A 14,144-nucleotide genomic window follows, 5' to 3' on the forward strand; every position below is an offset into this window, starting at 1 on the left:
AGAGAAGTGATGAAACAAGTAAGAGATTCACTTGGTTATCTGTTCTCTAACATGATTTAGATCATTTCACCATCTGTAGAGCTTTACCATGCATGTTTGTATTCCTATCAATCTAATTTCCATACTTCCTGTCTCTCCTTAGTTGTTAGAGGTCTCCAAAGAGCCGTAGAGGATCATAAAGCCACTTTGAAGAGGAGGTTTGAACATGTGATTGAGGGAATCATAAAGACAGGGAATGCAACCCTCCTCAACAGCATCTACACTGAGCTCTACATCACAGAGGGACAGAGTCAAGGGGTTAATAATGAACATGAGGTTTGGCAACTTGAGAGAGCATCCAGGAAACAAACCACCAGTGACACACCCATCAACTACAATGACATCTTCAAACCCCTGCCTGGCCAAGAGAGACCCATCACACCCCTGCCTGGTCAAGAGAGACCCATCACACCCCTGCCTGGTCAAGAGAGACCCATCAGAACTGTGCTGACTGTGGGCGTCCCTGGTATTGGAAAAACCGTCTGTGTGCAGAAGTCAATCTTAGATTGGGCTGAAGGAAAGGCAAATCAAGATGTGGATGTCATGTTTGTGCTTCCTTTCCGGGAGCTGAATTTGATTAGAAATGTCCGGTACAGTTTACTCCAACTGCTGAATGTTTTCCACCCAGAACTACACATGGAAGATGCAGAGCAACTTGCTGTCTCTAAAGCCACGTTCATCTTTGATGGTCTGGATGAGAGCAGACTGCCCCTAGACTTCAGAAAGAACCAGACCTGCTGTCATGTCACAGAGTCAACCTCAGTGGATGTGCTGCTGACCAACCTCATCCAGGGGAGTCTGCTCCCCTCTGCTCTCCTCTGGATAACCTCCCGACCTGCAGCAGCCAATCAGATCCCTTCTGAGTGTGTTGACCGGGTGACAGAGGTACGAGGGTTCAATGACGCACAGAAGGAGGAGTACTTCATGAAGAGAATCAGTGATGAGAACCTGGCCAGAAGAATCATCTCACACATCAAGACATCAAGGAGCCTCTACATCATGTGCCACATACCAGTCTTCTCTTGGATTTCTTCCACAGTCCTTGAGCACATGCTGAGTACAGAGAAGCAGGGAGAGATGCCCAAGACCTTGACTGAGATGTACACACACTTCCTGCTCATTCAGACGAAACTGAAGAATCAGAAGTATCGAGCGAAAAACGAGACCAACCAAAAGCTCTTGAGGGCCGACAGGAAAGTTCTCCTGAAGCTGGCAAAGCTGGCGTTTGACCATCTGGAGAAGGGCAACCTCATGTTCTACGAAGAAGACCTGAAAGAGTGTGGCCTCAATGTCCAAGAGGCAGCAGTGTTCTCAGGGGTTTGCACAGCAATCTTCAAAGAAGAGTCAGTGCTTTTTCAGAGGGCAGTCTACTGCTTTGTGCATCTGAGCATTCAGGAGTTTTTCTCAGCTGTCTACATTTACCATTGTTACGCAACCAAGAACATGGAGGCACTGGAGCCCTTCCTTAAAAGGAAGACCAAATCTGTGTCCAAGGAGCTGGCTCCGACTAAGCTACTGAAGAAGCGCTTCCTTGCTGCGTTGCCATGGAGGAGGAGGAGGGATGCGCTGTCTCTGAATGAGCTGCTGAGGGGGGCGGTACGCAAAGCTTTGCAGAGTGAGAATGGACACCTGGACCTTTTTGTCCGCTTCCTCCACGGCCTCTCTCTTGAGTCCAATCAGAGACTCTTACGAGGCCTGCTGCCTCAGATTGAGAGGAGTCCAGAGAGCATCCAGGAAACAAGCAGATTCCTCAAGGAGATGGGGGAGGAGAAGGAGGAGGAGGAGGAGGAATTACAGAACATCTCCCCAGAGAGGTGCATCAATCTCTTCCAATGCTTGATGGAGATGAATGACCATTCAGTTCAGCAGAACATCCAAGCTTACATGCAGAAGAAGACATCAACCCAATCCCTGAGTCCAATACAGTGCTCAGCGCTGGCCTACATGCTGCAGATGTCAGAGGAGGTTCTGGATGAGTTTGACCTGAACAAATACAACACATCACAGGAGGGGCGGAGGAGACTGATCCCAGCTGTGCAGGTCTGCAGAAAGGCTATGTAAGTATTCATCTTTCTATAAAATTTGATCAATCTATTTAACCTTGTCTGTCCCATTGACCCAGAGGTATCTTCTGGAAGGGAGCCCTCCAAACAAAACATGATATAAAACTATAAACACAAAAATACAATTATAGATACAAAATACAATAATACAAAAAATCAAATACAAATTAATATAAAATACAGTATACAGAACGCACAGTGCTGAGTAAGGTGCTAAACACTTAATGAAAGCAATGATCAGAAAAGATCTGTCCTTTGAATTGGTCCCTGATCTGTCCTTTGAATTGTCCTAATGGACAAAGCTGCCTAATGGACAATTCAAAGCTGCCCTCCTTGTCTCTGTATGTGCACTCTAACCAGAAATGTGGTACTATTCCCTGTTACTAAAACCCCTTACCCCTTACTAAAACAGTTCCCTGTTACTAAACCCCCTTACCCCTTACTAAAACAGTTCAATGTGTTACTAAAACCCCTTACCCCTTACTAAAACAGTTCCCTGTGTTACTAAAACCCCTTACCCCTTACTAAAACAGTTCCCTGTGTTACTAAAACCTCTTACCCCTTACTAAAATAGTTCCCTGTGTTACTTAAACCCCTTACCCCTTACTAAAACAGTTCCCTGTGTTACTAAAACCCCTGACCCCTTACTAAAACAGTTCCGTGTTACTTAAACCCCTTACCCCTTACTAAAACAGTTCCCTGTGTTACTAAAACCCCTTACCCCTTACTAAAACAGTTCCCTGTGTTACTAAAACCTCTTACCCCTTACTAAAACAGTTCCCTGTGTTACTAAAACCCCTTACCCCTTACTAAAACCGTTCCCTGTGTTACTAAACCCCTTTACCCCTTACTAAAACAGTTCCCTGTGTTACTAAACCCCCTTACCCCTTACTAAAACAGTTCCCTGTGTTACTAAACCCCTTAACCCTTACTAAAACAGTTCCCTGTGTTACTAAAACCCCTAACCCCTTACTAAAACAGTTCCCTGTGTTACTAAAACCTCTTACCCCTTACTAAAACAGTTCCCTGTGTTACTAAAACCCCTTACCCCTTACTAAAACAGTTCCCTGTGTTACTAAAACCCCTTACCCCTTACTAAAACAGTTCCCTGTGTTACTAAACCCCTTACTGAAACAGTTTCCTGTGTTACTAAAACCCCTTACCCCTTACTAAAGCAGTTCCCTGTGTTACTAAAACCTCTTACCCCTTACTAAAACAGTTCCCTGTGTTACTAAAACCCCTTACCCCTTACTAAAACAGTTCCCTGTGTTACTAAAACCGCTTACTAAAACAGTTCCCTGTGTTACTAAACCCCTTACCCCTTACTAAAACAGTTCCCTGTGTTACTAAACCCCCTTACCCCTTACTAAAACAGTTCCCTGTGTTACTAAAACCCCTTACCCCTTACTAAAACAGTTCCCTGTGTTACTAAACCCCCTTACCCCTTACTAAAACAGTTCCCTGTGTTACTAAAACCCCTTACCCCTTACTAAAACAGTTCCCTGTGTTACTAAAATCCCTTACCCCTTACTAAAACAGTTCCCTGTGTTACTAAAACCCCTTACCCCTTAGTAAAACAGTTCCCTGTATTACTAAAACCTCTTACCCCTTACTAAAACAGTTCCCTGTGTTACTAAAACCCCTTACCCATTACTAAAACAGTTCCCTGTGTTACTAAACCTCTTACCCCTTACTAAAACACTTCCCTGTGTTACTAAACCTCTTACCCCTTACTAAAACAGTTCCCTGTGTTACTAAACCTCTTACCCCTTACTAATACAGTTCCCTGTTACTAAAACCCCTTACCCCTTACTAAAACAGTTCCCTGGGTTACTAAACCCCCTTACCCCTTACTAAAACAGTTCCCTGTGTTACTAAACCCCCTTACCCCTTACTAAGACAGTTCCCTGTGTTACTAAAACCCCTTACCCCTTACTAAAACAGTTCCCTGTGTTACTTAAACCCCTTACCCCTTACTAAAACAGTTCCCTGTGTTACTAAACCTCTTACCCCTTACTGAAAAAGTTCCATGAGTATCTAAAACCCCTTACCCCTTACTAAAACAGTTCCCTGTGTTACTAAAACATCTTACCCCTTACTAAAACAGTTCCCTGTGTTACTAAACCCCTTAACCCTAACTAAAACAGTTCCCTGTGTTACTAAACCCCCTTACCCCTTACTAAAACAGTTCCCTGTGTTACTAAAACCCCTTACCCCTTACTAAAACAAGTCCCTGTGTTACTAAACCCCCTTACCCCTTACTAAAACAGTTCCCTGTGTTACTAAAACCCCTTACCCCTTACTAAAACAGTTCCCTGTGTTACTAAACCCCCTTACTAAAACAGTTCCCTGTGTTACTAAACCCCCTTACCCCTTACTAAAACAGTTCCGTGTACTAAAACCCCTTACCCCTTACTTAAACAGTTTCCTGTGTTACTAAAACCCCTTACCCCTTACTAAAACAGTTCCCTGTGTTACTAAAACCTCTTACCCCTTACTAAAACAGTTCCCTGTGTTACTAAACCCCCTTACCCCTTACTAAAACAGTTCCCTGAGTAACTAAAACCCCTTACCCCTTACTAAAACAGTTCCCTGTGTTACTAAACCCCCTTACCCCTTACTAAAACAGTTCCCTGTGTTACTAAACCCCCTTACCCCTTACTAAAACAGTTCCCTGTGTTACTAAACCCCCTTACCCCTTACTAAAACAGTTCCCTGTTTTACTAAACCCCCTTACCCCTTACTAAAACAGTTCCCTGTGTTACTAAAACCCCTTACCCCTTACTAAAACAAGTCCCTGTGTTACTAAACCCCCTTACCCCTTACTAAAACAGTTCCCTGTGTTACTAAACCCCCTTACCCCTTACTAAAACAGTTCCCTGTGTTACTAAACCCCCTTACCCCTTACTAAAACAGTTCCCTGTGTTACTAAACCCCCTTACCCCTTACTAAAACAGTTCCCTGTGTTACTAAACCCCCTTACCCCTTACTAAAATAGTTCCCTGTGTTACTAAACCCCCTTACCCCTTACTAAAACAGTTCCCTGTGTTACTAAAACCCCTTACCCATTACTAAAACAGTTCCCTGTGTTACTAAACCCCCTTACCCCTTACTAAAACAGTTCCCTGTGTTACTGAACCCCATTGAAATGATCTCATCTTCACTACTTTGTCCCTCATCCATCTACAATATTCACTACAATTCTGAATTTATGACTGAATGAGCCACAATTAAGTTACAAACACAATTTACTATACATATAAAGAGTACTTGCCTATGCTCTACAGCATGATATTTTAGGCAGAATACTTTTCTCGCCGTCAGCTAGAAATATTTGTCTGCTTCACACAACTCCTTAACTCTTGCTATCATATAGGAATGCTGTCATATAGGAATGCTATCATATAGGAATGCTGTCATATAGGAATGCTGTCATATAGGAATGCTGTCATATAGGAATGCTATCATATAGGAATGCTATCATATAGGAATGCTGTCATATAGGAATGTTATCATATAGGAATGCTGTCATATAGGAATGCTATCATATAGGAATGCTGTCATATAGGAATGCTGTCATATAGGAATGCTATCATATATATAAACTTTATTACAGGCTCGTAGCCCACATAGTAAAGACAGAACATTATATATAAATATATAAAAAACAATTAGACACACACTTCTACAATTAGAAGCACATAACAGGCACAAAGGCTAAAAGAGGCACTCATGCCAGTGTCCCCGGATGGTAGACAAGTACCTGACAGAGCTACGGCCAGGATCTGTCATCAGTTCAATGATGTCATTCAGAGAGCGGTCAAGTCTGCGCTTAAATGTGAAGGTCAGGTTCCTCAACAGGGCCATGAAGGTGGTGAGTCCAAGGTTACAAAAAAGCTCACTGGCTCTGGTGCTCCTGGGTTTCTTCAGCAGAATCCTAAGGCAGTCATTGTAAGCTACCTGCAGCTTGCGCAAGCTCTCCTTCTTATAGTTCACCCAGAGGGGAGCTGTATAGAGAGGGGTGCAGTAAGCTCTAAACAGGTTCACTTTAACATCAACAGTACAGTAGTGACATTTTCTGACCAGCATATTAGCTTGGACATAGAGCATTCTCCTCTGTCTGTACATATCAGCGTCATCCTCCATTGTGTCAGTGATAATATGTCCCAGGTATTTTGTACTATTGGACACACACAGGGTTTGCCCTGAGAGATGAAACACAGGAAACTCAAGTTCCAGGTCTTCCTTAGTCCTTCATATCAGTACCATACTCTTTTTGGCATTATACTTAACATCAAAATCAACCCCATAGACTGAGCAAATTTTAAGCAACTGTTGAAACCCAGCGCTACTGGGGGATAGAATGGCCAGGTCATCCGCATACATAAAATGGTTGATCAGGGTCTCACCTATCATGCATCCTGTCCTGCACCCCCCCAGCTGCTTGGACAGGTCGTCCATATAGAGATTGAAGAGGGCTGGGGATAAAAGCCCCCCCTGCCGGACCCCATTACCAACACTGAAGGGGGTGGATAATATGCTCCCCCATTTTACCTGCATCCGCTGGTTAGCATACCAGTAAGCTAGGATGCGTACTAGTATACTAGGCACACCCCTAAGCTTAAGCTTGTTAAAAAGCTTGTAGTGGTGGACGCGGTCAAAGGCTTTGGATGCATCAATGAAACCAATAAGCATAGTAGAGCCCTGCCTTCTATATGTCTCTACCGCTTCTTTTAGAGCATAAATACATAGGTCAGTACTGTGCCTGGGCTTAAAGCCCAATTGATTATCCGTGGTGGTTATATACACACTTAACCTGTCAAGTAGCAGTTTTTCAAGCACTTTGGACAGAATGCTGGCTAGTGCTATGGGTCTGTAGTTATCAATACTACCTACTTTACCAGCTTTGTCTTTAATTACTGGAACAAGCATAACTGACAACATGGAGTCTGGCAATGTGCCATGAGTCATCAGCCCTGTGAAGCAGATAGACAGCAGCACTGCCAACCTGGGCCCAGCTAACTTTAAGTGCTGTGCTGTAATGTTGTCCAGGCCACTGGCTTTGTTGTCTGTATGTTGTCCTATGGCATTAAAAACCTCATTGGTGTCAAAATAGATAATTTCATCTTCTATTTTGCCTACATGATAAGGCTCACTTTTAATACAGTTGAATAAAGCTGCATAGTGCTGCCTCCACAGGTCAGCTATGTCCACTGCATCTGTTACACCCTCTATATTACATGGGAGCGCTGCTTTAGCCCTGTTGATAGTTTTTACCTCTTTCCAGAAGTCAGTGATGTTACAACTAAGCAGGTTGTCAGCCATGGAGTGAGCACTCAGGGCCTGCTCTTGTTTGATTATAAAACGCAGTGCATATTTGTATTTAGCATTAGTTTTCTTTTTATGCTCAAGGTCAGGTCCCTGCCTGGGCCTACCAGCCATTACCCAGGCCCTATGGGCCTCGTTGGCCTCAGCATGATGGCTAGCTACACATTTATTCCACCCTGGCTTGATGTTCTTGGTCTTCCTAGGATGAGTGGATAAAGACCTGCTAGCCTCATGTAGAGCTTTCACTATATCATTGTACAAACCACATAAACGCTCACAGTGGGAAGAGTCCTCCCAGTTTACATTAGTACAACAGATAGCATTCATAGGCAGATTCAATTTGTTCAGTAGGTCATCAGATCTGCAACAGTATTTGAGGACATCCTCATTAGATAGTTTAACCCACGCTATCTTAGCCTCACCATCATCCTCATTCTTAACCAACTTGGGTACATTGTCAATATTTAAAACCATGGCAATAGGGATGTGGTCAGAGGTGGCCAACCCATAACAGATCTCCATACTTTCTAATGAGGCATGAGCATCAACAGTGGATACAATGTGATCTAGCCAGGAAGTAGTATTCCATGCTTCACTGACGTAAGTAAAACTTGAGTCAGGCAAGAGAACTTTACTTGATATTTCTAGGTTAGTGTCATTTGTGAACCTTAGCATGTGTTTTGCAAATAGAGAATTACTGTCTGCCAGGTCTGCATTATAATCACCCAAAACATAGATGCATGACAAATTGTTATCCTCAATGAAGGATTGTACAAATGCAAGCCTACTCACAAATTCATCCACATGATCATAGGATTCATATGGAGTATACATATTTAGAATAATAAAATGATTTCCATTGCAATTAAACTCAAGCCCGATGGCCCAGTCCACATTTAAACGTACAACTTTAACCATGGGGTCATACTTAATGTTCCATAAAATCGCCACTCCTCCAGCTATCCTACCTCGGACGATTCTCGTACTGAGATCCGTTGTGGATTCACCCGCTCCATGGAAATCTGGGTGCAGGGTGTTTAGTTTATCCAAATCCTGTTTGGCCATCCAGCTCTCCTGTATACATAAGACGTCACAGTCATCCAGCAGCGTATCCACAACCAGCCGCCGAGCTTTGTCGGGAGCTGTGTGACCGACCCGGAGGCCACGAGAGTTGTAGGACACAACCCGCATGATGGGGCTGTGGCACTCCCGTCAGGGCTGCTGGTGGTCGCCTCGGTCTCCTCCATTGTCGCGTCAGAGGGCGCTGCAGACACCCCCGCACCAGGGACCAACCGCCCCTCGCTCCGTGGGCAAGGGATCTCCCCTGGGGTTCTCTCAGGTAGACCCCCCCCCCCCCTGCTGCTCCACTGGGCCGGCGGGGCTCGAAGTACTGCCTGATGACTGACCCAACTGGCCAAAATTGAGGGTCGTACATCTCCTTCCAGTCGTTCCATCCAGCAGTAACACAGAAGGAGCTGAATCTGCTGTATGGCGTCGCGATTTTCGTATACTTCACCTCGCGGTCCATCTTCCCTTGCAGGGAGACATGAAGAGCGTCAGCATCTAAGTTCACTTAAAATTTCGTAGCGAACACCCTGACCATCTTCGTTTTAACCGTAGACAGTTCCTCATTGGTTATCTCCGCCGTCCCAGTAATGCTGGACTTTTTCCGCACATACCTGGCTGTAGATTTCGCTGCGTGAGGATTTGCAGCATAACGGTGAGCAGAGTTCACTGGGAATGCCTTTAGTTTGCTACCGTCCCTCACCACTTTACTCCAGCTAGGGGGATCTGACTTCCAGGGGGCAGTTTCACTCCTCTGGGCTGGAGACACGCTCGGGGACTCCCCAGACGTTGACCACCCCTGACCCTGGAGAGGGGTTTTCCGGGCAGAGCGGGGAGGTCTGCGGTTTCACCACCGGCTCCTCCACCGTAGCCAAGCCCGGTTCAGACTCGTTGACCAGATCTGGACCCTCCACAGCAGGCTGCAGAGTAGTAGGCGCAGGCAGGTGGGCCACCATGGAGGAAACATCACCTCCTTCACCAGTAACTTTACGGTTCTCCACCTTTACCGGTTCTCCACTGTACTCCACCGCCAACAGTCGCTGGTTAAGGGAGCCAGATACCTCCAGCAGGTTTTCACATGCAGTCGCCTGCAAGGTGAGGGAAGTCTTCAGGAGTTTCTATGTCTGCATTAATCTGCTGCATTCTTCCAAGTAACGCAGAGACATCAACATGTTTGAATGAAACGGGAGGCAATTCATCTAAAAAATGGGACACAAATCTTGGTCCAAGTTCCCCTTTCTCCTTGAAAACAGCCAAACACATTTTGACGTAGATTTCGTCTTTCTTCTCTCCCCTGTGAGAAGACCAGCGTTGGCTATCTGGGAACAGCTCCGCCATAACATCCTTGGAGGCTTCAATCCGTTGGGAACTGAAACTTGTCTTAACTATCTTAACGATATTGTCTTGGTCGAGCGTTCTCGACTTTATCAGGAGAAAGACAGTTCATCTTCAACTATTGTATCTCCATCCTTAGTGTGGTAAATCACAGGTTTAATGCGGGCAAACGCTCCCACATAACACCGACGCTGCATGGCAGCGACCATCTTGGCGGCGGCCATCTTAGTTCTCTTCTCTATATAGTAATGCTATCATATAGGAATGCTATCATATAGGAATGCTGTCATATAGGAATGCTGTCATATAGGAATGCTGTCATATAGGAATGCTATCATATAGGAATGCTGTCATATAGGAATGCTATCATATAGGAATGCTATCATATAGGAATGCTATCATAAATTAATACTATCATATAAAGATGTGAGAACATAAGAATGTAACTTGACCCGCGATATTCTAAGAGATGCTTTACGGCATTCCGCACCACCGCTCGCACGCCCATAGAGGGCGCAGTAATACTAGGCTACTCATTGACCCATTGCTGTAGCTCATCTCACACATTAGATGAGCCTACCTTGTTCTCAAACTCCTTGTTCACTAGCTGTCTGGTTGTAATTTAATTTTTATGAACAAAGCCTATCTATTTATAGTTTCTATCTCTGTAACTGTCGCCGGGTCTATATCTGGTAACTGTTGGGACAAGTAGAAGTTTAATACAGTAGGCTAACTGAGTGTTCTGTAGGAATGCTATCATATAGGAATGCTATCATATAGGAATGCTATCATAAATTAATACTATCATATAGGAATGCTATCATATAGGAATGCTATCATATAGGAATGCTGTCATATAGGAATGCTGTCATATAGGAATGCTATCATATAGGAATGCTATCATATAGGAATGCTATCATATAGGAATGCTGTCATATAGGAACGCTATCATATAGGAATGCTATCATATAGGAATGCTGTCATATAGGAATGCTGTCATATAGGAATGCTATCATATAGGAATGCTATCATATAGGAATGCTGTCATATAGGAATGCTATCGGTCAGTGTGTCATTAAAGCATTGTAGTTGTTGTTGTTGCTTGGCAACCCTTTTGTTAGGGGAACTATTTTGCTCGGCGGAATTGAGGGAATGATGCTTCGTTTTGAATAAATCTTAATATTTTACATTGCTGTGTGTTTATTTTACACTAATAGATGTAGTAACCGTTGTATAAAAGCAATGAACCACTCGAGGCCATGTGTTATAGTGATTTAATAACAGCTAGGGGGGTTTTACTCCGCTTTGCGTCGTGCCTAACAACGCCCCCTAGCTGTTATAAAATCACTATTACACACGGCCTCTCGTGGTTTATTGCTTAAATATATAGAAGTATCAGACTCAAAATATATCCCAGCTACTGATGAGCCCCACACAATGCTCATTTAAGTTCTGTTATCATCCAAGGTTTTTTGGTCGAGTTGCCTACACAGCTTGAATGTTTACTCCCTGTCTAAAGCAGCGCTTATCTTGTTAGCTGACACTATGTGGACTTCGCCGTGTCAGCATCTGGGAGAGCTGTGTGGTAGTTTCTCAGTGCTCTCGTGTTCTCCCGTGCTCTGGGAGAGCTGTGTGGTAGTTTCTCAGTGCTCTCGTGTTCTCCCGTGCTCTGGGAGAGCTGTGTGGTAGTTTCTCAGTGCTCTCGTGTTCTCCCGTGCTCTGGGAGAGCTGTGTGGTAGTTTCTCAGTGCTCTCGTGTTCTCCCGTGCTCTGGGAGAGCTGTGTGGTAGTTTCTCAGTGCTCTCGTGTTCTCCCGTGCTCTGGGAGAGCTGTGTGGTAGTTTCTCAGTGCTCTCGTGTTCTCCCGTGCTCTGGGAGAGCTGTGTGGTAGTTTCTCAGTGCTCTAGTGTTCTCCCGTGCTCTGGGAGAGCTGTGTGGTAGTTTCTCAGTGCTCTCGTGTTCTCCCGTGCTCTGGTAGAGCTGTGTGGTAGTTTCTCAGTGCTCTCGTGTTCTCCTGTGCTCTGGGAGAGCTGTGTGGTAGTTTCTCAGTGCTCTCGTGTTCTCCCGTGCTCTGGGAGAGCTGTGTGGTAGTTTCTCAGTGCTCTCGTGTTCTCCCGTGCTCTGGGAGAGCTGTGTGGTAGTTTCTCAGTGCTCTCGTGTTCTCCCGTGCTCTGGGAGAGCTGTGTGGTAGTTTCTCAGTGCTCTCGTGTTCTCCCGTGCTCTGGGAGAGCTGTGTGGTAGTTTCTCAGTGCTCTCGTGTTCTCCCGTGCTCTGGGAGAGCTGTGTGGTAGTTTCTCAGTGCTCTCGTGTTCTCCCGTGCTCTGCAGCTCTGTTGTTGCGTGTGATCACGCGTGCACCTCGCTCTGCACGAATGCTCTTTACTGAGCTCTGTGTGTCTCCCCTATATGTTATGTGTAATGAGTTTTATTCAGTGAGGCATTCTGACTCCCATCTATTCTCTGATCTTCTAAAATAGATTTTCGGTCTTTAACTGGTCAGAACCAGCTGGAGCTGACCCCCCTATAACTTTTAAAAACTGCCACCTCAGTGCTTGGCATGTTTCCACCTCCTCAAATTGCACCATACATACATCCAGTGAGGAGTAACACGTTAGAAAGTACCCGTGCGCAATGCATCAACAATCCCTCGTCTACACGGCTGGCAGCTCTGTCTATGGCTCTGACAACGGGAGCTCTCTGCCATGGAAACACCAACACTATTTCTCCCTCCTCAAGATCAAGGACTAAATACTGGTCAAGTGTAATCTATGTATAGAGGCCCATAAGGTGTGAACCTGAATCAGTTATTCTGAAAGCACAAACGCCATGGAAACAGGTATTTTTCCTACCCTCATTCCTCGTTATTATTCAGGAAAAGGTGCAAATGCAGTCACCTCTGTCGTGGTGCAGCAAACTAGCCCAAACTAGCCTACTCCTGATTTCTCTAAATCGTATGCTACCAACGGATACATCACCTAGAAGCTGCGTCAGTTATCGATTCATATCATTGTGGATGGCCACAAGTTAAAAATGCCCTTTTTTGCAACATAGGACTTTAATTTCACTATTAATTTCATTTAGGCTCCTACACATGATTGAAAAGTGATCAGTAGTGACTATATTCTGTATTGGTCCATGTAGCCTACAGCATGCAGCGGGCTGAGAGCTGACTGTTCTATCATCTTCTAGGCCTGTACATCAACAGTGAGCTTAAAACCTGTAATTTTAGCTATGTTTTCATTTCCCCCATATCAAAATATAACATGCTGTATACTGTAGGCTATCAAATTAAACGTTTGAGAAGCTTCTCCTCTTGAGGTTGGCGTATTGGTTTGAAGGCTAGGAATGTTGTAGGTCACTGGCCAGAGATGAGGTAGCCTACGAGTTATTGAAAGCTGGGTACCCTTTATTAAGCCTTAGGCTACATATGACATGTGTATATTATAAAAATCATATTATTAAGATGAGAATGTCATTAAGGAACAAAAAGTCATACATGTTTACTTTGTAATTTCAGACTCTCTGGATATGTCCTCAACGAAGCCTCATATGAAGTGGTGGCCTCATCGCTCAGCTCAAACCCCTCCCACCTGAGAGAGTTAGACCTGAGTAACAATGACCTGCAGGATTCAGGAGTGAAGATGCTCTCTGCTGGACTGGGGAGTCCACACTGCAAACTGGAGAAACTGAGGTCTGTATCCCTGAGCATATTCACATGTTAAATGATTGGATTTAAATGTCTAAGTAATTGTACATCTCTGTCCTTGAAGAGGGATATTTTGAGCATCAACATTCAAGTTGAGAAATTATCTTTGGACTACAGTACATACAGTAGAGTTGACAAAATAGGGACTATCATCTCAAAGCATACATACAGACATATACAGACTGTAGGTGGTGGGTGGGTCCTTTATTGAAGGAACAAAGACACAATCAAGATGAAATACAAATGTAAATTGGGTAGAAATATACACAAAATCCCAATACACAAGAGTGCAAATAAACAAAGTGTATAAAAGTTCACTCCTTAGCATGCCTAGATGTGTAAAACATGCCCAGGTGTACATGATGAAGTATCAAGTAGTAAGTAGGCTATAGCATGTTGGTAAATGTACATGTCCTGTCCAAAGAGCCTTAGCACCCTCCAAGCTGACTCAGGTCCATAGTGTCCAGCCAATCAGGACGCTGATTGGATGCTGAGTATTCATTAGAGCATGGGTTCCCAAACTCCCACCAATGTGGGACTCCCCTCTGAAAACAGTGACACACCCACGCCCCCCCAACCCCCCAAATGTGTCCATTTTGCAAGGCAGCGTC

General features: G+C 44.5%; 1 protein-coding gene across 1 annotated transcript in view; it reads left to right on the forward strand.

Annotated features, from left to right (window-relative positions):
- Positions 1-433: 433 nt before the first annotated feature.
- LOC311328364 (uncharacterized protein) overlaps positions 434-14,144 on the forward strand; it is a gene marked incomplete at its 3' end in the record, with an annotated part of 61,044 nt that continues 47,333 nt past the window's right edge. Inside the window, exons 1-2 of the mRNA XM_084462343.1 lie at positions 434-2,096; positions 13,345-13,518. Of these exons, the coding sequence (XP_084318469.1) occupies positions 583-2,096; positions 13,345-13,518 (1,688 nt within the window). The 5' untranslated portion in view covers positions 434-582. The remainder of the gene's footprint in view (positions 2,097-13,344; positions 13,519-14,144) is intronic.

The sequence above is a fragment of the Borostomias antarcticus genome, assembly GCF_949987555.1.
Source record: "Borostomias antarcticus genome assembly, contig: scaffold_248, whole genome shotgun sequence".
Lineage (NCBI taxonomy): Eukaryota > Metazoa > Chordata > Actinopteri > Stomiiformes > Stomiidae > Borostomias > Borostomias antarcticus.